This window comes from Platalea leucorodia (assembly GCF_965183815.1).
Source record: "Platalea leucorodia genome assembly, chromosome: Z".
Classification (NCBI taxonomy): Eukaryota; Metazoa; Chordata; class Aves; order Pelecaniformes; family Threskiornithidae; genus Platalea; species Platalea leucorodia.
The window spans coordinates 81213672-81238556 of record NC_138858.1 but is presented as its reverse complement, the minus strand read 5'-3'; the positions used below and the strand labels follow the sequence as shown (position 1 = coordinate 81238556).

At 39.1% G+C, this 24885-nt stretch overlaps 1 protein-coding gene across 1 annotated transcript; it reads left to right on the top strand.

Moving 5' to 3' along the window:
- Window positions 1–2156: 2156 nt before the first annotated feature.
- TMEM167A (transmembrane protein 167A) lies at window positions 2157–24677 on the top strand. The gene is made up of 4 exons (XM_082337512.1): window positions 2157–2241; window positions 14498–14607; window positions 20118–20152; window positions 23545–24677. The coding sequence occupies exons 1-4, from the start codon at window positions 2239–2241 to the stop codon at window positions 23613–23615; spliced, it is 219 nt and encodes a 72-aa protein (XP_082193638.1). The 5' UTR covers window positions 2157–2238; the 3' UTR covers window positions 23616–24677.
- The last annotated feature ends 208 nt before the right edge of the window (window positions 24678–24885 follow it).

The window sequence follows — 24885 nt, the reverse complement described above, 5'->3', positions numbered from 1 at the left end:
GTTGGTGATGGGTCTAGAACACAAGGCTTATGAGGAGCGGCTGAGGGAGCTGGGGTTGTTTAGTCTGGAGAAGAGGAGGCTGAGGGGAGACCTTATTGCTCTCTACAACTACCTGAAAGGAGGCTGTAGCGAGGTGGGGGTCAGTCTCTTCTCCCTAGTATCGAGTGATAGGATGAGAAGAAACAGCCTCAAGTTGCACCAGGGGAAGTTTAGGTTGGATATTAGGAAAAACTTCTTCACCGAAAGGGTAGTCAGGCACTGGAACAGGCTGCCCAGGGAAGTGGTTGAGTCCCCATCCCTGGAGGTATTTAAAAGACACGTAGCTGTGGTGCTTAGGGACATGGTTTAGTGGTGGACCTGTCAGTGGTAGTTTAAGGGTTGGACTTGATGATCTTAAAGGTCTTTTCCAACCTAAACAATTCTATTATTATAAGTGGATTGTATGTTTCAGTTGCCTTAAAGTACTTTGCTTTAGTAGAATATTGCCTTGATTTCAGTATACAAACATGTTTTATACACATACTCTCATTACCCTGTAGCCTCCTACAGCAACTTCCGGAAGTATGTCAAATGTTATCACAACTTCTTCTGGTTGGATCAAAAATTTCTTTCCTCTTACCAAGGGAAAAAGCAAAACCTGTCCCACACTCAACAGAGAAGCAAAAACAATTTGGCCCCAGTACCGAAAGCTACAGAAGGACAGAGACCTCAAAACAAAGCCATCATCTTTGAAAGGGTTAAGGCTTTTCAAGTTCTGTAAGATAAAGTGTACTTATAAAAGGAGGAACAGATTGTTCATAGAACTTCAGAACAGAGGTTTGTCATGGCAGCAATACCTATGCGCCTTAACCTAAATACAAACTAATCACAACGAAGTTGTTCCACGGAACTGCTCAGAATGCGTATAGTCTTTACTGAAGTCCCTCACAGCATCAAAGGTAATTCCTTAAAAAAAAAAATAATCTCCTGGTTTAAAAAACAAATGCCACATCTTTTTCATGGCGAGCCACAATGAAGTCCTATCCCTTTTGTATGGCTTAATGGTAGAGCAGGCACTCTCAAAAACAGTTGCCAAATGCAAGAGTCACCGCAGATTTTAGTTGTATGGGGTTCTCTTATACACGAGTATAAGAGGCCACCCATGGAGAATATTTAGCTCTTTTAATAATTTTGTGTCTTTAGTTTCAGAAAAATATACTGTGGTTACGACAAGGAAATATACTACCTTTACCTAAGCATTTTCAACTTGACTTGATGTGTTAAGTGCAATTACAGAAAAGGAAAGAAGATGAAAACCTCTACAAAGAGAGAATACAGGACAAGAGCAAAAATACAAGGAGGCAAGACTGCAGCAGAAAGACCAGGCTCTGCCCACTCCACTCCCTCTCCTCAACTACCTCCCGAAGGGAAGCCAGTCTGGATTTTCCCTAAGGAAGACCAGGACCTTGACTTTACGATAAAAAGCAAATTAATGAAGAATAGCCTCATTATTAAGGCGTTCTTTCTGTTCCACTAGCAAGAGGCACCCCCACCCCCTCACGCCCCTCAGACAACCGACCCGCTCCCTGCCCCGCAGCCAGGGCCGGCCGGGAGGTGCGGGACACAGGAGCCCCCGCATCACCCGCTGGAAACCGACAGCAGGAATGAAACAACAGCAAAACACCGAAAAAAAACCACCCCGCTTTTCGCGGACAGGCGAGGGCCGAACGGCCGCCCTGCCCTGGGCTTGGGCCTGGCACCGGCGACACCGTGGCCGTTACGTGCCCGGGGAGAGCGGGGAGAGCACACAGCACCCGCTCCGAAAGGCCTGCGCTGATACCGGCTCAGCTAAGGGTCGGGCCCGCTCGCCCCGGCCCCGCTGGCAGTTGACGGCCTCGCTGGCCCCGGCCTCGCTGGCCCCAGCCCCACCGGCGGCCACCGCCCTCACGGCGGAGGAGGCGGGGCGCCCCGACCTACCTCCTCCTCCTCCTCCTCCTCCTCCCGTGCCGCCGCCTCCCGCTACTTCCGCCTACCCGAAGAAGCCGCGCTCCCGGTGGCCGCGCAACAGCCAATGAGGATGGCGCTCGCCCTTCCGTCCCGCCTTCCTCCGGCCGCTCCTGCCAATCGCGGTCGCTGACGTCGGCAGCTGCCAATCCCGGCAGAGGCCCCGCCCATGCCCTTGAACGGGGCGCCCCGTGGGCGCGCTTCCGCTCCACCGCCCGCCCGCCGGAAGTGTGATGTGGCTGCGAGCGGGTCGCCATGGTAAGCGCGGGGCGACGGGCGGGCGGGGGGCGCCGGCTCCGCTCCGGGGTCGCCGCGGGACTGGCCCCGGCCCCGGCCCCGGCCCCCTCCCCCTCCCGCCGGCACTGCCGGTTTCCCCGCCACCCGGCAATCCGCGTCCCTGCCGAGCGACGCTTCCCGGGCCCGGTGGCACCCCAGAGGCCCCTCGCATCCCATCCAGGCCGGGCCTTTGAATCCCCTCAGAGGCCGAGGCCCTCGCCCCGACGCGGGGCAGCGAGCCCGCGGGAGCGGAGCCATCCTGGTAAAGCCTTGTTTAGCATTTGGCCTAGCAGTAAGGCGAAGCGGTCGTGTCTGCGCCCCCCCTGGTGCCCCACCCGCCGCCGGCCCGGCACGTGTTCCGTCTGTACCGGCGTAGCCCGGGTCTTCCGTGCAGTGTCTGTCAGGGTAGTATTTATGTCTCTTCTGACCTTCTGATTTAATGGGTATGTTGTTTGACGTCTTGCTTCTTGAGCAGTAAGCTGAGTCCTGACGTTGACTGCTCTCGTTTTTCAGGAATAGCGTCAGAGGCCTAGGTCCGTTTGCTAAAGAAAAGTATGAATGGTGTATATGGAGTTGACCTGGAGGCATATTAATATTGCCATTTGTTTTCTATGGTGTCTGCCTTTTTTTCATTCTACATACAGAGAATATAAATTAAAGACTTGTATTTGGGTTAAAGCTGTGCTGTGAAATAATCTTTCTCCGCTAAGGGGAAGATCTTTATATGAGCAGTGCAGATAGGATTTTAAAATTAAAAGGAAAAACAAAGGAACAGCTAAGAAAAGAAGAGGGTTCCATGTACAAATAAAGGTTTGTACGTAACTTTTACTTCAACGCAGGACTGTTTTAAGATTAGCATTTTCATAAGTTTTCTTGAGAGGCACAGAATGGTTTGGCTTGGAAGGGACCTTAAAGATCACTTAGTCCACCCCCCCGCCATGGCCAATGACACCTTCCACTAGATCAGGCTGCTCAAAGCCCCATCCAACCCGACCTTCACAGGTTATCTGTCACCAGTGATGTATACTGTTCAACTCCCACTGAATCTTTTGTACTTACCATGTATTTATTAAAAGATTAATATCTCTTGAATTTTCTTATGGTTAAGTTCAAAAAAAGTTCCTAGGCTCCAGATCTTGTCACCAGCAGGAAACTGCTGGAAGTTGCTCACCTGAGCATTCCTTGGCAGATCTTTCAGATGAACCTGTTCTAATCTGTGGCTTTAAGCAGTGAACAAAAGGTTTTCATGATAAGACGCATAAATTATCTCCAAAGATCTAAAACACACATGCAGAAGACGAGAAACAAAAGAGAAGTGAGTACCTCACCTCTAATCAGTGCCTTGAGAAGGTAGATACAGTACCACATCGCCTTGCTGTTCTTCATAGTGCTTAAAAGGAATTGAGATTGTAGAAAAAAGGCAAGAGAACCTTGACAATCAGTGGGACATTTATGTTGCTCAGTTTAACACTTAAACATAACATTGATGTTTATAGCTAGCAAAAAGATTATGACAAGCGTACAAGATCGTGTGAGAATTTTTTTCTCCTCTTGTCCATGTTGCTTGTTAGAGGTTACTCTGCTTCAAGGAACCTGCAGTAAGATAGAATCTTTAATGAGATTTTTGTTGTGGTTTTGTGTCAAAGCAGGTGAAAATAAGATTCCTCAGTCCTGTGGTGTTTGAATTTCCTCAGGGAAAACAATAACCTTCATGGCATATCCAGGACTTTGGATTCTCCATGATGCTACCTCTGGTGTCATGGCTCTTAGGAAGAAGCTGTGTTGTGAGATTAGCAGTCGTGAGCTGTAGTTAATGACCTTTCTTTTAAGCTCACACTTGACTGTGAGATAGGAAACAGCAGCTGTCTGTGTATCGTCAAATGGAAGAGAGTAGAAATACACCTCCAATTTGTTCTCTTTCTCCACAGAAAATAAGCTACAACTGTGGCAGGCCACTAGCTCTGTGAATAACATAATTTTTGAAGCAAAATTTCCAAAGGACTTTATGCTTTGGAACTTTCTATCCTATTGTCTCCCAGGCTTCCTTATCACATCTTACTAAGCAAGTCAAAACTTGTGCTGGGTGAACAGCCAGCTGCTGCCAGACAGAATCTATATAAGCTGCCTTCTACCTGTCTTTTCCTTTATGTGAAAGCACAACTTGTGTTTATTTTCTTCCAGTTCACTGCCAGTGGGTAGAGAAAAAAGTACTATTTTAACTTAAACCAACTTTGAAAGTGGGTAAAAGCTGCTCAATGGATTAAAAAGTTACTGGAAACAAGGGATGCAGTATAATGACACAGCTGCTTAATTTATTTAAAAGCAGAGTATGTCTTGTTTACTGACTTTCACAAATCATTGTGTCAGTTTATCCTGCCAACTTTTGAAATTTTATATCTGAAAACTCAACAAAACTTTTCCTAGTGGGGTTGAAAAATTTGCCACATGCATGTGGTATGATGGCTGGAAACAGGGAAGAAGCCTGAAGTAACATGAAAATTAATGATGAGCCTCTCTGCTGCTGAAGGGTGGTCTTCACTTTCCGTTGTAGTAAAAATGTGCAATTGCAGCCAAATGTGTGTACACTACAAAAAACATCTTAGTAGATATGTTTTGTGCCTGCAATTGCAATTTGATGATGAAGAAAATAAAGAATTACAGAAAAATTCACAAAGATGGCTTCTTTTCCCTTGTTAGGACTGACCTTGAGCCCCACATTACTGCTGAAAAATTGATTTTGGAACTTACCATAAGGACAAACATTTCTGTCACAATCTTTGTTTCTGTCTTAGAATGGTGTTTATAGAAGGAAGGGGAATTGCTCATATAACCAATTGCAAAAACATTCCTTAGTAAATATTGATCCAGACCAAGCTCTTGGATATAAACATACCAGAATCTGAGACAGTGTTCTGCAAAAGAGCTTTCAGGAGTCTTCAAGTACAAAGTTTTGTGTTTGGCTTATTCAAAGTTACAAGGAGGAATCGATCCTGATTCAAATTTGCTAATAACTTTGTTTTTATCATGGCCTAAAGGTACATAGGATTAAAAACATCTCCTAGTTCATCTTACAGTCTTAATGTGTCTTTGTAAATTTATTTTGGAATAATGATGTCAGTATTATAATGCCGTAATTTTGCATGTCAGTATTATAATGCCATCAGGCAATGAAATTTTTGAATAAGAAGCAATTAGAATTTCAGGGATTTATAGCTGCAGTAACAAATTTTTTATCTGATAAAGCCTTTGCTACCCAGCTAATCTGATTTTTCTGGGAATCTGAGGATTTTGGTCTTACACCAAGGCTCTAATGCAAGAACATGCTAGGACCTCCTTTGCCACCAATCGTGCAACTCCTGACTTGCATTCCTGCACTCAATACTTGTTGACCCTCATGGCAGCTCTGGCATGCCCCAGCAGTAGGAGCAAACATTGAAAACTGAGGAGAAAGCAAGAAGGATTTGTTCTCCATGTACCCTTCCTCCCGTCAGAACAACAAGCTTGTCAGAGAATTGAAAAGGAGAGAGGAAGGGAGGAATAGGAGGTGCAGCATAACTAGGTAGGGACAGTGAAGTATGTTCTTTACTACACTAGTATTGGTGCTTAGTAAATCTCATACTATCTGTAACTGCACTTGTACGTAGTAATGCTGCTGTGGATTAGGCATGTTGTAAGTTACTACTTCAGGTGTTCAATATAGATACTTCTGTGTCAGTTTACAAGAAGATGTGAAAATATATCATCAATATTTTGCTTCTGTGACTATAGAACAGAGGAAACTTTCTTCTGCCATTTTAAGATGCATCTCTTGATCTGATTTGGGAAGAGCAGGATGCAGTGAGTCTACTTTTACAAATTTTACCACATACCTGAACAGTCCAGGAATGACATCAGTTGTGAGAAACCATTTCTTTGCTGACTGCTGAGCAGTTCTTACTAAACATCTTTGACATTCTGTCTGCTATTAAACATCTTAATTTTATTCAGCAATACCATGAGAAGTGGGGAAATCACATTTTTCCACAGGCCATTTGAAATTAATAATGGGCTGATTATACACTGTAGATTTTCTACTCATGATCCAGACTCTTAGGTTGAGAAAGAAAGGACGTTATCATAAAATAGTCAATGTCACAATTTAATTTTTTGATTGGCTGCAGCATTAGACACCGTGCCCATCCACTGTAATAGCTACAGTGTTGAATACATTTTTCTGCTGATGCCCAGAGCTTGGTTTTCAAACTCACCAAAAGTTTTCATTTTCAATTTTGTGACCAGGGAAAGAAGGTTGAAACAGCTGCCATCTTGCCAAAAATGTTACCTGTCTTACAGATGCTAAGAATTCAAGCCACGCACCTGAACTCTGCCAAAAAAAGAGGCCTCTGCCCAGTGCCATGGGACATCAGAGACTTAGCAGAGCTTTTCATTATTTCTTTACTATGTTTTTTCCTGATAGATACTTCTACTATTAATGAACAAAAAAAAAAGTATATAAATAGTATGCATAAAGTTATTAATTTTTTTTAATTCTTAGATAAATTAAAAGATAAGCTTTTTGTGCAGCCTTTAGAACACAAAGAACATACTGTCCCTTTACTGCATGCAGCAACTTCTTAGGCTTTTGTAAGGAGTTCAGGAATGTAGTTCAGCTTTGAATTGCACAGGCTTTCTGTGGGGATAAGAGACATTCAGAGAAATAGAAGTCATGTGTTTTTTTCCTCTTGTGCCGTGGAGCCAATCTGTAGTTTCTGATTCTTTCTTGTGAGTTTGATATGATAGTAGAACTTTCACCATAACATTATTTTCTTAAATGTATCAAACACCAACCGATGGAATGTTAGCCAGAACTTACTCGTTATGGGAGAAGATGTCTTTTTCTTTACATGGAAAATTTTTCTCCTTCTGTTTGACTACACTCTAGAAATCTCTAATGTACAGATTTTTAGGGCACGAGAGGCAAAAGAGCTACAAATTGAGATTATGTCCTTTTAGAGAGCTCTGTGGCAATGGCTGAATATCACCGACTTTGTTCATAGTTACAGAAACTACTGTTTGGTTCCCTGTTACTCCGGAGAACATACTTAGCTTCAGCATCCTAAAAAGAGGATTATAGAAATTATTCCTATTATCTAAAGGGGGAAGAGAGCAGAAAAAAAAAAATCTCTGTAAAATTGCAAACTATATAATCTGCAAAGAAGACATGGAGGAAAAGATACCTTAAGCTTTTACTGCCACATCTAACAAAAGTCTGTTTGTTGAGTAGATATATGGACATCTACACCTATGTGTTACAGTAACCCTGATAAAAAGCTTAATATAGTAACTTTCACTTTGTTTTTTACTGTAAGATTTTTTGGTGAAATGCTGCATCTGCTAGCTGTTTACACCAAAAGTTCAATTTTGAAACGATTGTCTAGGTATTTGGGCAAAGAAGAAGGAATTCAAGTGAGCATGGAATTTCAACATCGTCACCTTGAGGTGTCATTTCAGCGTTGGTCTGTGGATTTGAATTGCAGTAAAAAAAACTAAATGTGTTAAAGTCAAGAGAGCTTTTGTAGGAGAGGACAACTGTTTCCATCTGTTAATTCATTGTCTAATTGTTTAAAGAGATTGGTTATGTTTTAAACAGATGTATTAGTCTTCAGTTGGCTGAAAAGCATACGTGTCAGTTCCTATGTGCTGCACTTGCCATTTAAATTAGACAACATTCTTCTTCAAGAAACGTTTAGGGGAAAGATTCCCTATTACTCTAACTGAGCCTTAGCCTAAATTTTATGAATGCAAAAATATATATTTTAGACAGAACTTTGAATATTTTAGACATAAATGGGAATGAGCATTAAATATTGTACTTAAATTTCTTGGAAACTAAATACTAGGGTGAATATGCAGTAAACTTAAAGTAAAAAACCATATTCATGTTGGAGCAACCAGTAACTGCTAACTGGACGGTATTTGGACACTTAGTAAGCACAAACCAGTTTTGTCTAAACGCCTCTTGATTAGTTCTTCAGTGTAGTTTTGCCAATAAGCACTTCAAACGTAACTGATTTGCAAGTTTTGTATTTTTCTTGTAACTAGCATGCCTCCTTTACAAATGCTTATTTTCCATTCATTTTTATCAGATTACATTTGGCAGCAGTGGGAAAACAAATTATTTCAGAATAGGTTGGAAAATAATATAATTGTGTGCATGTTTTCATTAATTTTTAGCAATTGCTTTGACTTTCAGGTTGGGAGTAGTCTTACATGTTTTCTTTCCTATTATTTTTTTCAATATTATACTCCTAAAAATTAGATTTAAACTGGGAAAATAAGAATTACAGTACCTAATGGAAACCTTAGATAATAAGCATTTTCTCTTTCAGCTTTTTAAGGACCCCTTCATTAAAATTTCATAGATTGATTTCACTTTTCTACGGTGTCATTTGAAGCCTACATTACTATTTTAATGTAGGGTTTTACATTTTTATCAGCTCTTGCTTAAACACAGTATGACTACAGCGTAAGCTCTCGCTCACATCTTAATATGAGAAAGGCAGTTAAACAATCAGATCTCAGCATGCGTTTCTTTGGTTCCAGAGAACATAATTGTCCAGCACTTTTATAATATTGAGGAGTAAAAAAGAAAAAACTGTTCTAGAAAGACTGTATCTTCTGCATTAAACAAATGTGGTTATCATTTCTTTAGGACATCCCAATAATTTATCTGTGTCTGCCCACATAAATTGATTATTATAGTAGTAACTATGGGGCAAAATTTTAACAACTTGCTGGCACTACGATGACTTCTTTTTTTATAGCACACACAGATGAAATCATGGTCACGCTGCAATCAGAGCGAGAGTAATCATTTTGTAAATTCTGAAAGTCTAAGGAAGATTAAGCTTTGGTTTCAGTGTTAAGTCTGTTGACATAAACTGGGAGAGCTTTTGTTTTAGGCTTTCTACCAACCCAGGGGGACAACAGTATGGGGTTTATGTTCTCCTCCAGCATGTTTTTTTTCCCCTAGAACCATGATATCAGGTAGTTTAGTTTAAATGAAAGTATATGAGGCAAAGGGCATTTCAGCTGGTCCTTCCATGACATGTATAGTTGCATCAAAACTTATGATGTAATTTATTATAGTGCTACCCAAGGGTTGCATCATTCAGTGGTTCATATTTCTGTGGTGCTGTCTGCAAAGACATGGAACAGAACAGTATCTGAATCAGAGAATGTAGGAGTGATGGGGCGAATAAGAAGTACAGAAGCAGATACAGAACAGTCTTAGCTATGGCTGTTGTTTTCACTGAAGAAAAAAGTTTAGGATCGGTGCATCTATTATAGCTATGTCTGCTGAGGCTGAATACACATTTACCAGTCATCACTAAAAATTTAGGCAAACATCTGAGCATGGCCTTCCTTTCAGCACATTGAATTAAATAATCTTATAAAGTGCAAGAGTTGTTAGTAACCAGAACTCTGAGCTGCCTCTTTTTTTTTTTTTTTTTTTTTTTTTCCCTTCTCCCCAAGTGTAGTAAATTTAATGCTGACTAAATTGTAGGAGTAACAACATTGTCTATAATCAGGTTGACAGGGGCTGTGCAAATGTTATGGTCCATCAGGATTCCCTTTCTCAGCCACATAGGAAATTTTTCACTCTAAATCAACACTTACTAAAGTATATTAAACTTTAGTTTATACTTTATTATATTAAACTTTCATTACCACGTACTATTCCATAGATTTCTTTTTATTCAATCCACAAGCTCCTCCTTCCCTCTCCTCACCCCAGAAAAAGGACCTGTTGCACCATCTCCTGCTCCTGTGTTGTAGTAGACTCATCGAAGATGTCTTCCACAGACAACTGGGAAGAGACATTTCTTTCCTTATAACTCCCTGTTTTGCCTCAGCAGCCTCTGTGCTGACAGCTATGCTGTTCAGATGTGGACTCGGCTGGGAATATGTTCAAATGTCTCTAGCCGTAGTGTTTGTCTTCTAACTACCATATATTCACATGAGTATTTCTAATACATGCCACCACTGCTAATCTGAACACAAGAAAACTTTCAAGAGTATTCATTCTTTATTTCTATGGTGTATTAAATGGAATTGTTTTTACTAAGATATGATATGATCAGGGAAATAATATCGAGGCATTTTTTTTAAGGTCTAATTTTGGGAAGAATTTAAAAGAGCCTTTGGGCATTTAGCCCTCAAAGCTAAAATCCATGGTCTTAAATTTCTAAAGACTTATGAAAAAACTTGCTCTTGCAAGTTCTGCTGAATACAATATCTCATTAGTGCTGCAGGTGATGTGATAGTGCTCCACAACTACCTGGAGACAGCGCATGGGGCAGAGCGGGGAAAATGTAATTACTTAAGTAACACAGAATATAACTACTAAGGTGTTTCCTCCGTGTCAGAAGTGTGCCAAATGCAGATGTAGAAAATTGCAGCATATATAATTAAAGCCACAGCTTGCAGTGTCTAAAACAAGAATAAAATACCACTGCTGTTTTTTTTCTGCATTTGCCGTCTGAGTCTTGGGAAGTTAGTTGTCTTTTCACCGGCGTGTGGACACAGTCTAAAAGATAGCATCAACTTCTCCATGTGCTGAAATTCTTTATAGTGGGAATGAGGCTCACAGGATCTACGGTAAGCCAGTCAACATGTTTGAAAAATTCCAATTAATTACTTTTGGATCAGAGAAACCCAGTTTAACCAAATAAACTGCAACCCACCTACATTACAACATTTTCCAAATAGCTTGGTATGTGAATGCAGTATTTTTTAAAAGGATTCCAAGTAACGTATGACTCTTATAGCAGCTTTTAATTACATCAGTTCAAGCAGCTGGATGTAAATTTCCCTTTTCTGTAAATTCAGCTGGGCCGTAAGAATTACTTCAGATGTGAAATGTGAAGCCATCTACTTCAGAAATAAATTTTCATTTCCAGTTTAAAATTGTAAACAAATTTTAAAATATGCATGTCCTTCCTTTTAAAATGACTATATAGATAAATATGTAATTCAGAGCACATTTCAGTGGAATGGCATCTGTAATTACAGCGATGCCCTACGCTGCATATCTGGAGAAACAGTTGAAGAGCCCAACAAAGAACAATTATATACTGCCCCTATTGATTGACTAATAACACATTTCATGAGTATACATTTACAGTCCCTGCTTAAAAGGAAGCAAGTGTGCCCTTCTGCCATTTTCGAATGTTGAAGTACCCGATACCAACAGCCTCCTTGGGAAGCAGCTGCAGGAGAAAGCTTGCAGGAATTCATGGGAACCGAGCTCTGGCAGGCACTGTGCTGTGAGATGTCGAGAGCAGCTGTCTCTCCCGGAGGACTGATCGAATTAATCAGTTGATAGGGAGTATCTGGCTTTGCTGAGAGGCAGCCACTCCTGGATCCGGCCCCGTCGCGTTCCTAGACCCGCAGGAGCCAGGAGACGCTGCCTCTCATAGGTTGTAAGAGTTTTCTCTGCAAGGGAATTCAGAGTGTCATGATTTCTGAAGCTGGCAAAAGCTTGTGCCTAGTACAAAGGCAGGAGTCTACTGATAATGATGGGAATTGTTTTGTCCTTTGTAGATAATCTGTCCATTATGTACAACACGGTGGAACAGATACGATGACTCGGCTAGCTAAGCTAAAATACTAAACTAAACATGATTCAGCAAATGCTGTGGCTCAGGAGAAGAGAAAGCAGCCTCACCTTGAGGACCTGAGGACTGGCTTTGGGTGTTGCATCACTGCTCCACGCATGTAATATCCCCTCTCGTGTTCTCACTTATCATGGAAACCTTCCTGCATGTCAGCTGTTGCACGTAGCTGCCATTTACTGTTTACCTTTCTCCACTGCCTGCCTTCTCTCTGCATCCTAATAATCACGTTTTCACCCTGTCCCTTTTTTTTGTCTCTCAGGCTACTGTCATTGAAAGGGCACATGGAATGAGGGCACTGGCTTGGGAATTCTGCTCCTGCAGAAAGATGGCTGATGCGAGAGGGCTCCTGCTTTGGGCCAAAGTAAAGGGGAGAGTAGTGGACCCACTCCAATGGCTAATGCTGCCTTTGAGGGCATGCCCTCAAGGATGCTGAAATCTCTCATACAGGCTGCAGAGTCAGAGTTGTTCAGTTGCTCCTTGAGCCTCTCTATGCTGTTCCTTCTTAACGCATAGCTCTCCACCCATGGATGGCCTGTTGGACCCCGTTAACTTAGACATTTAAATTAGTTTGTGTATCTAGCCCTGTCTAATGCAGGTATTCAGGCTGGCAGTTGTATGCATGTTCCGGTATTGCTTCATATAATTCATGGAGACTTCTACGTAAGCTAAGGTTTTGGGTTGGTTTTTTTTTGTTACGAGATTTTAAATCTCAGTATCAGAAGGGTTGTGGATGTTCCAATGGCTTTGCTTCTACTAGAGCATCTCGGTTTTGTCTCTTAATTTGCTGTTAGTGCAATACTGAACTGAAATACCGTGATTTTATTTTGTAATTCTCCTTAACTTTTCAGAGAAATTTGATTATCAGAGCTCCAAAACATTAGAATTTTGTGACGTAGAAAGAAAGTGCACATAGATCAACAGAGATGTGCCTCAGGCTATGGAAATGGGAGCTCTGATGTGGTCATAAATCCCAATGAGTTCTGCTTTAAGAAGGAGACTGCAATGTAATATCCCTTCATAAGTGCTAAGTACTTACACTTAAATAAATACTACTACTCAGCCTTCTGGGTTGAGCAGTACCAAAAAATATGAGATATTTAGACACAAATTCAAAAGAACTCCAGAACAAAGAGTGAATGTATTGTATTTACTTTGCCATTTTTTTGGAGTTCAGACTAAATAGGATTTGCAAATGAAGGCAGCTGAGAAAAGAGAAAATAAGGCTGCTTGAAGTAAGCAATTGCCTGGTGTACTACCTGGTGCTGTTAAGTTGACCAAAATGTCAGCTGAGACATGCCAAGTTAAAAAAAACAAAAAAAAAACCAAAAAACCAAAACAATAAATCTGCAGCTTCATGCAGCTGGATTATTTTCACACTGTAAGAAGAATCTAAGTCTCAGATTTGGGACTAATTATCAGAAGCTACAAATCACAAAGACTAGTAGGCAAATATTTCTACTAAAAATTCCAGTGAATCTGTTGGGAAAAAAAAAAATGTTTCTAGTGCATTATTTATTGGGATGGTGATGTGGCAGTTGCTGGAAACCGGCATCAGTCATCTTTCTTCCAGATTGTGTACTCGGATATGGAGTTACAGCAGTCCTTAACCTGAGTACCTTCTCTCCCGCCGTAATGTTTATACTTCTGGAAAAGATTGCTTCACGTAAGCAATGATAGTTGCTTATAAGTTAATGATTAAAGAACATGTTGGCCACACAAGACTCAGACTTTAGTTAAATAAAAAATGCTTGTGAGATACACTTACTGCATTTTACCGATACTTTAAACTTCAGCAAATAGCCAAATATTGTAGCGGTTTCTCAAGAATTGTTTCTTCTTATTGCCAATAAGCAAATTAGTTTGAGTATCAAGCTATAGATTTTTACTTCTTCATCCTGAAGCAATTCCTTCATTTGTCTAGCATTTTCCATACAATTAGCACTTCTAAAAAATGTATTTATAGGAAAGATGTTTTTAAATTTAAAATGAAAATATTATTTGAAAATAAAATTAATCTCTTATCTTTTCATCGTTCAGGTGGGTTTAACTGTATATATTTCTAGAAATCTGTTGAATTTTGGGTGTAGTCTTCATAAAGCAGTATATTAACAGTCTTCCTGCATATTTCTTGTTATTCTCTGTCTTGGCGACCGCTGGTTTAGTTGTCAAATACTCTTCACCTCCACCTTCACCACCACCACCATATTCTTTGATGCAAACCGCCGTTATACTTACTCTTGGCCGAGAGGGAAAATCTGTTTTCTGTAATTCTTAGCCTGCTGCTAATGGGTTTCCAAAAGCTGGCTTTGGAACAGGTGCCTGGGAACAAAACTGTAAGGTTACCATTTTGCCTGCTATTTCTTTACCCTTTCTGGGATGGATTGAGAAGGAAAAACTCCATTCTTCCATCATTGTGTGCAACGGGCTGTAAAAAGAGTTTCTGACTCATTGGCATTGTAGGTTTCATTTTGTTTTTAATGGGTGTTGTCTAGGGGCTCACTTGTTTTCTCCAGCTTATGCAGTGAGGGAAATTTTGTACTGCAAAGATGTAATTTTTCTTTTCTGATTTTCTTTTGCAGTCTGCCATCTTCAACTTTCAGAGTCTACTAACTGTAATCTTGCTGCTCATATGTACCTGTGCCTATATCAGGTCCTTGGCTCCCAGCTTACTGGACAAAAATAAAACTGGGTATGTAGTCTGATCATTTTAAAAATACACAAGCTGTTTGCTTTTAATTGCAATGTTTTACTCTTAGTATCTTCTAATGATGGGTGATAATACAAATCCTATTTTGAAAAATTTCTCTTTTTTAAAGATAAAAATCTTCATTGTATACCTTCAAGAGAAGGCAATAAGGTATTTGCAAGCACTTAGTTGCAATTTTTTTAGTAAGAATTTATTAACTAACAAAGCCAGCTAATGTTGCTTTATTAGTTATTTTCTAGATTTGCAGCTTTCTCGTTAGATGCTTATTAAAGATACAGAAATGAGTGACAGAAGTAAAACATCTTCCTGCATGTGGCTACTGCTGTAATGATTTATTTTTGGTTCTTAGAGTGGGTAAGAAAACATTAACAGCAGAAGTTTGCTTTTTGGTTGTTTTCAAGATAGGCGATTTGGAGGTACAAGTTTGAAACACAGCTTTAGCAATAGTCTGTAACTAAAAAAATTAAAATTTTTTTTAAATAAGCAACACTATCCTTATGTATGGTCTCTAAGTCATTGTTTTGTATTCTCTAAGACAAAGGAATTTGTAGATGAGTTTTTGAAAGCTTCTACAAAACCTAACCTATTTTTTTTGTCCTTTGGTCACTCTAACATCATCTCTCACTTTTATTCATTCCTAAAGCACATGTTCCTAGGTGACCAGTGTTTTTCTCCTTTGTGTTCCGCTGTCTCCTGGAATGTGCTTAATGTTGCGGGGCCAATACTGCTGCAAAACAGTTCTTCTCTACCCTGCTCAGCAGGACAATTTTTGGGGTGGTGGGAAGTGGGCACAGCCATGGAGCCAAATCTGTGCCTCACTTATGCTGTTAATACCAATTCACCTTTTGGTTACCAGTTTTCTTTGTGCTACAAAGAATGTGACTGGATGTTGGGTGCAATCAGCAGTATGCAGAACTGTGATTTAAATGCTGTGGTTTTGAAGTAATGATTGGGCAATTTTGACCTAGAAACCACTGAGGCCGCCCATAGTATTTCAATAATACTGTCACCTAAGGTTAATACAAAGGAGATAATATTTATAGAAGTAGGAGGTAATTCTAGCTGGTAATGTTCTAGCTGGAAAAAACAGACAGGCTTTTGGGCACTGGAGTTTCACTTGTCCACTTTTTCCATTCGATCATTTGCTGTTAAAGAAAATGTTTTTTCCCAAAGTTTCTTCTGTCATTTCTGCATTTAATTTGCAGAAAAAGTGTCAAGTTTTAAGTAGACTCTTGTCACCAAGAACCTTGAGTGTTTGTCTTCTGAAAACCTTTGTTGTAATTAACCTCTGGAATTGTTATTTTATCACACAAGTTTTCTTTTAGCAGTGTAAGATACCCACAGTACGCTAGCTTTTTTTTGATTTGGAGTTCTGATATGAAAATGCTTGTGTCCTTTCATATGAGGCCGTGAGGTTGCCACTGACATGAGAGATTTCTTTTCATAAAAATAAAGATGGAAAGAAGGGATAACTTCATGAAGGACTGGGGGGGGGGGGGGGGGCAAGGGGAATTTGGGTGTCTGCTGGAACATAACACAATAGTCAATGAGGTATACACAGTAAGAAGTAAGAATATTTACTTTACTGATTAAAATTTTAGTGCTCTTCTTGGCAGGGAGTATTTCCTTTAATCTGGACCTACTCTGTTTATTCTTGAGGCAAATCTGTCTGGAGTACAATAGAACTCTCTTCATAAAATGTTTTCAAAGGGTGTTGACACACTGGAGGAGTTGGGTGTTTGATCTGTAGGTTTGTATTTATATAGATGTTGGACATACTATTTTATTTTTGTTTTATATATACGTATGTAGACTACTTTGTACTGAAGAATAAAACGTTGGCCTGGAAGCAATGAAATTTGTTTCCTGAATTGTAGGTGTTTACATGGAGCCTATATGCTGTTAAATCCCTGTCCTTCTTCGCTAACATATTCCATGCTCAAATGGAAATGTCTAGACACACTGGATAAAATAAATTCTAGTCATATTTCATTTTGCCACAGAGATGATCTTACCTCATTATTGCTGCTCCGAATTAATAGCATTAAAAAGTAGCAATAAAATATTAAAGTGACAGAGAGGAGAAATGTTGATAGTTATTGACTATATTTCTGACTAAGTGAGTGGTACCTTTGGTGAAGATTTAAATCTGTTGATAGTAAGGAAAGAAACATGTTTCTGTTGATTGAGAGACTGTGTTGCAAAGTAATGTCACCCATCCTCATAACACTGTATTTCATCCTGTTGGCTTCTGCCAAAATGTGTCTTTTCCTACCAAACCAAACAGAATTTTAAACCTTCATTTTCCTTGATGCGTTCTGAGTGTTTCCACGTGCTTTGTCTTGAGCAATAGCATTTAAGGTTGAGAAAGCAAGTGGAGATTTACTGTTTCATGCTAACTAGAGGAGAAGGCATACCACAACAAAATTCTCTCCTCCCTGTTAACCAGAAAGATGTATTAGCTTATATGCAGTGGAGATTTCCTTTGACTTGCCATAAGCATTGCAGTGGTGTATCTCTCACACTCCCTCCTGCAGTGGCAGTGGGGTTGTCCTCGTAAGCACATGGCAGCTGCATTTTGCAGCATTCCCAGTCTAGCAGCCAAAGTCTAAAGCCCCAGTAACCCTTTCTCATCTTACTGGGTTCCATTTCTACATTTTTAGTTCTCCAGATAACCAACACCACTTTCGTGATCCATGCTTTTAACATTAAGCCAGGAATATGCAGCAGCTCGTGCACATTTGACTTGGGGCTGCCAGAAAAGAGCAGTTTATGCAAGCCAGACTGAAACATTTCATCAAAACAAGGATGAAGATGACCATGAAGGGGAGAATAACGAACAGTGCAATTACTTTGAGTAGTTGCTTCAGGAGAGATTATTTTGGAGCAGATTCATTCAGGGCTGCATTGTTTCTGTAATAGTCAAACAGGTTTTGACTTGAAGAGGTGCATGTTGTGGACCTGAGAGGAACAGTAATGGAAAAAGTCAGGAGAGCAGAAGGCCTGCACAGGCTTTTCTTCTAATACGAGCTCCCCAGTTCATCCAGAGGCTGTGACTGTTTAGAAGGTCCAGATTTCAATGTGCTTTTGCTCAGCAGCAACTATGTGGACAAACAGATGTACTGAGCTGTTCCAGTAGCGGCACAAACTTTTTAAAAAGGTAGTTGTCATCTGTTGGAAGGCTTGTCAGTTCTCGTGTCAGCGGTGACTTCAAGTTCATAGATTGTTAACTGCAGTAAGGGTAGCTGGTGAAATCCACATTCTAACTGTTTTGTACCTCCTACATCAGAAAGGAAAATTCATATTTTCATCAAGAATGGGGTTTTCTAGGGCTAGAAACAATGTACCGTACTTCAGTTGTAACTTTTCTTTGTTGCCCGCGGTCGAAAAAGCCCTGAGAAGGCAAAGAATTACCCTTGCTGAGATTGTGAGGCAAATTCAACAGATTGCCTGAAGGAGTTAATACTCTTTTTCCCAGGTAAGGTTCTTCAAATACGCATATGAAAAGGACAGTAATGTTTTATTTCTTTGAGTTCCTAGGCAAGTTTTTGAGAGATGGTAACATGAGATGCTGGGCTGTGGAAGTTTTTGTGTTGATTTTGCAGCCTGCAATCTGTAAATTGTAATTTTACAGAGAGTAACAACAGTTACGAGAGTCTTAAGTGCCATCCATGCAGTACTATGGGGCTGTCTGTTTTGCTCTATAAGATTTACACATGAATGCCTTTTTACCTGTATGCATCTTCAAAAAATGCATAGATGTCTTCAGGTTATTTTACTGTGTGACCTCTTAGCCTGGAAAACTGTGATGGTCTACATACAGGGATTATTACTTCTGCTTGTGGAGCTATATAAAAGCAGGAGAAATAAGCTTTGACTATGCAGAAATACTTTTGGCTTGAGGTAAAATGATCTGAAGCACAAATGAAAAAAAAAAAAACAGTTTTCTAAAAATGAAAATGCTGGAATGCAGTTCACAGTAAATTGGTCAGCAAGAGGTACATCGGTCAAAAAGCATTTCACTTCAAATTTGAAAACCTCAGTCAGTTGCTGCCTCTTGGAACACTTGGTTCTCACCTGCCCGACACCAGACCTTTGTTTCAGAAATAAAGGGGAGGCTGCTAAAAGGAAAGAGGGATTGATGCTGAAGTAAACTAAGACTATAAAAGAGGCCATAAAATATGAAGTAGAACAAATTATTTTTTTAAAAGTGCAGGACATGTTGACTGCTGAAGTATGCAGGAGCAAGTGGCCCAAAACTACCTGTCCGCATTTAAGCAGGAAAAAAATAGGCAATTGCTAGAGCCCAAGGAAGGGGGAAGACAGATAATCAAACCATTGTGGATATGGGTTCAGAGCACTGTGGGAAAGCACTTGGACAACTGCCATCACAGCAGGTAGTAGATAGAACCCCACAAATAATGTAGCCTGAAGTTACTGTTGATAAACATATCAGGAGAAGGAGGAAAAATAATTAAGTTTTTTTAGTCCATAAATCTATAAATAGACAATATAGTTGAATCCAGATGTTTTTATTGCATTGCAACCAGTCATACTATGAAGGAAACCTTCCTGTGGACAAGCTTTCAACACAGTTTTGACCAACATTTGAAAGGCTGAAAGCTGGCTTCTAGTTCAGGATGCTTCAGTATTTCTTCCCCTCTTCCTCCTCAGATTCTAAAGCAGTCCCTGCTCTGGTTCCTCTTGAGCGGTCAGTATGAGATTATTTTAGTTACACAGAGAAATTATAAATTTGTGGTGCACATGCTTGTACCTAGCTTTGGATGTGGTTTGAATACTTGAACCCTGCTTTTCTGCTTTGCTAATTCACTTGTGAGAATAATGTCCTGGGCAAGCAGCATTAGAGACATAAACGTAAACCTTGGTAGAAGAGTAAAACAAACCTCAAGAATGGTTTTATTATTTGTTTTAATGCAAGTATTCTATATCAGACTATACCTATGAGTGTGCTCTGCTAGAAAAGGCATTTTTATCTATCGCTAAGGGAAATACAAAAGAGAGACTACAAAACATTAAGTATTTAGGTTTATCATCTCTCATACCTGCAGGAAAACTCGCTTCAAAATCTTAACATACATACAGTGACATGGAGGCTTGTTGGTATTTTCTACTCCAGTATTTTTCTAGTTCTGTTTTATTTCTTTACATAATTTTCTGTCTGGGGTAATTTAATGTAGAATGTAGAATTCTGATGAAATCTTTAGATTTGGAACACAGAGTGAGTAAATGCATCTTTGTTTTCCTTGCATGCAAAAAAAAACTTGCTAGACTTAAAAAGAACTTTGCCACTTGTTTAGTTCATAGCCAGTACCCCTCTGTGCAGGTATCTGGTGTTTTCTGATGTTGAGAATAGTGTCCGAGTTGACAAACTGCAGTTTACTTGAATTGTTTTAGCATAGAAGAAATAAAATCAGTTGACTGAAGTTATTTTATTAAACCAAGAGCCTAATTAATTTATTTTATCTTTACAGACTATTGGGAATATTCTGGAAATGCGCCAGGATTGGTAATTTTTTGTTTTTGAAATCTTTAAGACCAGTGCTTTTACTAGAGTATTCATTATTTCTTAGGATACTGTTTCCATGTAGCAATGAAACCCATACTCATACATCATCTTAAAAAATGCAGGTTTTACCTCCATGAAACATAGTGAAGGAAGGGTAGGATATGACTATCTTAGTTAACATCATGGAAGCCTGCATTTTCTAATGTCAATTCGTATACATGGTGTTACATTTGCAGAAATCTTTTGCACTTTTTACTACATGAAATAGCCAAGGGCATACTTCTTATTAACATACAAAGAAATCAGTGATTCCTTATAAACTGCTGTCTATTTGAAATTCTAATCGACCACTGACAAAAGCCAGATATTTAGCTTATAGTAATAAAACAACATGGAATTCATAATGCAGTAAGGTACTGTTTAATCACAAATGTCTTTTTTTCTCTCCTTTCTTTAGTTAGCTTCTGTACACTTTTGAATTACGCAAAGCTCTTGATGTCAAGTGGCATCTGTATGGAGGCTGATCAGCTCTATCTGATTTTAGACGTTTTCCCATAACATTGATGTTTATATTTATTTTAATCCTTATTCTGAATTTATTTTGAGAAGGGAATGGGAATATGCAACGGAAGTTTTGTCTTAGCATTAAGGTATATCCAAGATTTTTAAAAAATTACAAATCCATCATCAAAACAGTGTTCTTCAAATTGCATTGTTCATGCAGAGCAGAAACATTGAACTTGTAAGTCTAGATCTTCCTACTTGTCATTGAACCTAAAGAAAAAAATGTATGGTTCTCTTCTCTGCATTCTCAGGCTTTGAAAGGGACATGACATACATTTTCCAGTATGTCAAAAAGCATTGACGCAAAAAACAGTTTTTTGTGAAGACCTGTTGTTAAAATGATTGCAGATATTGTCCTATTTAGATAATAGACATGGCAGAACCAATTTTAGTACTGTAACTGAAAGATACTGGCAAAGTGGCAGCTGTCAGAAATGAATTTTGAGCTATACCAGCAAAAACAAATGTGAAAATTCAGCTGCATTAAGGTTTGTTTAAGGTTGAAGAGAACACCTTACCTTACCTTACTGTCTTCTAAAATTTTTAGTTAATTAAGTGCAAGCGTATTTTTTCTATTAGCTATGCACAGCAAACAGTTTAAAAAGCTGTTTAAAAGAGTACACAAGAGGTTTTATGAGGTCCCTGTCAACTTGATAAAGTTAAGAACTGCAGTTCATCTGGAATATAGTCTTGCTTTCCCATCATGTACTAACATTAATGTCTTTGTATTTGCTGCATCCAAGGTAATGCATGCACTTTCATGCTCCATACTGAACTGCTTCTTTTTCTTTTTAATGTAAAACACTAATTTATTTTCAACTTACATCTAGAGTGGTCCAATTTGACTTTCTATTAGACTGACAGATGAGGAGGTAGCATTTTAATGTCCCTTTTGTACGTTTCCTTAGGTAACAGTACCATATCCTCGGTATGGGGAATGGGCTTTGAAGATGATTCCTATCATTTTATTTGTGTTAATCACAAAGGCATGTAGAAAGTGTAGGCTTTTAAAAATGAAAATGCCTACTGGCTTCCTTTACATTTAACTTGCCCAGTATGTTTAAACAACCTTTTCACATGTGCATAAGATTTTAATAACCAGCAAGTGGTTACATATTTACAAAGTTGTGCAAAATGATGTTTAATCCTGCCACATGGTGATTTCTCTTTTAAGAAAATTAAGAGCAGGAAAGTATAAGCCATATGAAAATTGTAATGCTCTAAACTGTAGGAGGTGGACTTCCTCAAAAATTTATTTTAAACAGATGTGAAACTGCAGACGTTAATTCATTCAGTTATTTGAAGTTTAATTAAATATATGCCAGATCATGACAACATCTTGTAATGTCACTGTGGCAGGCATTCCTGCTTATGGGAGGTGTCACTGCAAGTATTTTATTTTCCTTTTGCTATGGAAAGTTTGTTGCTCTTGTATTTGAAGGTCCTGCTGGTAAAAGAGACTTTTTTTTCTGAGGATTAGACCTTAGTGCTAGACTTGGGAGCCTTGGCAGTTTTTTTTCTTTAATGTTTCTCTGAAAACTGCATCTCGGAAAAGATGATTTATAGTAAGACAAAAGACCTCGCACAGCAAAAGGAAATTGAACTTTTTTTGTTTAAAGCAAACAGTTCCATCTCTGTCTTTATGCTTCTGAATGCATGAAAACAGGAATCTTCTCACTTTAAAGAGTCATTGCTGTGTTAACACTTCCTGATGGTTTTGTAGGCTGGAAGTACCATCCAGTGTAGGGGACTCTCTGCTCTCCAGAGAGAAGTCAGTGGATTCATGAAGAGTAATACTTAAGTAGAAGAGTAAAAAGGCCTGGCTAATTAAATGGAGCAAGTGCCCATGAAAATAGGTAGCAGTCTGATTAACATTACTAATACTCACCTGACTGTGTTATGGTTCCCTACCTGAGATACATTTTATTTCATAGTTTAGTTGGTGAACAAGAGACCTCTGTAACATTTTGTTCTGGACCAAATGGGTGGGAATAGATCTTTCTTGATTGCCTTTGCCACTAAATAGAAGTCTGTTAATGGCATAAACTAAACTTTCATCCATGGTCTGCCCTGGAAAACTGTAACACCAATTTGAAAGAGTCAAAAATAGAGGTGTCTGTGCAACTTCTGTAATCTGTTGACCATTTTTATCACTAACCTGAAAATCTGTAGACCAGACCCTCTCCACATGCTAATGATGTTATGTCTCTCTAGAAAACAAAAAAGACAGGCATCTGAGCATGTCTGGACTGCTGTGAGCTCCCCAGACAGTTAGGTGGCTCCTACATGATACCATGCATAGAAGATGCACGCTGCACATAGCAGCTGTCGTGGCCAAACAGCATCGAGGTACACCTCAGCTGACGTGGAACAGCTTTTGAGCAGCAATAGCCCTTAGCCAGAACTGGGAACAGAGCCAGTAAAAGATTTGGTATCTTGATCAGTTTTTCCGATGCCTGCCTTCTGACTCTTTGGCACTAAGAGATAGCAGCAATATATTCTTTTTTTTTTTTTTTTAATGTTTTCCTGGAAACTGCATCTCAGAAAATACGGTTTATAGAAAGACAGAAGTCCTTTGCTTAAAGCAAACACTTACAACTCTGTCTTTCTGTAGCAATATATCCTATCCTACATCTTAGTTTTCCCACTCCCATGCATGTTCTTCCTCAACACAGAGTTGTAGTTGTAACGGCATTTCTCTAGCTAGAAATGTTTAATATTAATTTGCATGTGCAATGGGATAATTACCAGGTTAGGCTAGGAGTGGCCTAGATCTGTTTAGTCATGCCTGAATTTTTGTTTGGTTTGGGTTTTTTCCCTCCCCTCAGGTGAACGGAAGAGCCCCTACGTGGCTGTGTGCTGTGTCGTGATGGCCTTCAGCATTCTGTTTGTACAGTAGTGACTGGAGAGTGTCCCCTACATCCTACTACCAAACAGCAAAGCATGGAAGAACTTCTGACAGGAAAAGATGGGAAATTGTCATCAAGTCTCCTCTCGCATGTTGGATAGCCTGTCTCTTAGTGGACATTCACCCCTGCAAAAGGACCATCATGTACAGTATTAGTGATCATAATGTAATTATTTTAGTTATTTTAGTTATTTTAGAGTTTTTTTTACACCATGCAGTTGAAAAGGCTTTTAATTTTTTGTTTGATAGACCTATTTAATGAAACTTAAAAATGATAAATCTAGCAATAGCAATAAGACCACTCTTACAAGAATAAAAAACATTGTGACTCTTAAGATACGTTTATGAAAGTTTTTTCAGTTCTTACTATCTGAACAATTCCTGTCATTTTGTGATAGCTATACTCACATACTAAAAATATGACCTCTGGCCTAAATTACATTCAGCTTTTGTTTTCTAAACTTGCAATTGCTCAAATAATCTATCAATATTTTTATTGTTAAGATAAGGTATGAATAAAGGCAGGGACCATAATTGTTATGATATCTGACTAGCTGCTGAGAAGGCACAGATGTGGGATTTGAGAACCTGGACTACTCTGTGTAAAATATCATGTATTCATTTTTAGAGATCTAGGTCTCAGGTAAATCATTCCCCAGCTTTTTTCAATATTATGACAAAAAGATTCTAAATGCTCTACTGCTGTTGTTGCATGTAATACAAGGTTGCTAAATCAGCTAAATGAACAGTTAGCTTCTGAGGAGTCTGCAGTTCAGGAAGTTGCATGTCCCAGTATTCTAAAGGTTAAAGAAAACAACTAAATTAGATTACACTCACTATTAATAAAGATTAGATTACCTTTATCAATACTTGCCCTTAGCTTTTATTCTATAATTTTTCAAACTTTCAGTAGTGTAGTAACTTTTTTTAATAGTGCCTGGCAGGTGTCTTTACACCAGACAACTATATGACTTCATCTTGACTGCATTTGATAAGAGTTTCTGTCAGTATTTTTTGTTGTTCTGAAAACGTGTGTGATCAAAATGAGCTAAGCTGGCAATAAAACACACTGAAAGGTATGTAACTGTTGTCATTCTTGTTTGAAAACTTGTTTCATAGATCCAAATTACCCTGCATTTAGAAAGAAAGTGATTATTAGTTATTACCTTGGTATTATCTTACATATACCTGCATATCTAAATCACCATCAGAAGTACTCGTCCAAAACTCTTTTCTAATCTGGAGCCAGAAAAAACAGATT

Excerpts from the sequence above, each read along its gene's own strand:
- TMEM167A (XM_082337512.1), top strand. Across the intron at positions 14,608-20,117 it reads CTGGACAAAAATAAAACTGG|ACTATTGGGAATATTCTGGA; the intron begins GTATGTAGTCTG and ends TTATCTTTACAG. Across the intron at positions 20,153-23,544 it reads CTGGAAATGCGCCAGGATTG|GTGAACGGAAGAGCCCCTAC; the intron begins GTAATTTTTTGT and ends CCCTCCCCTCAG.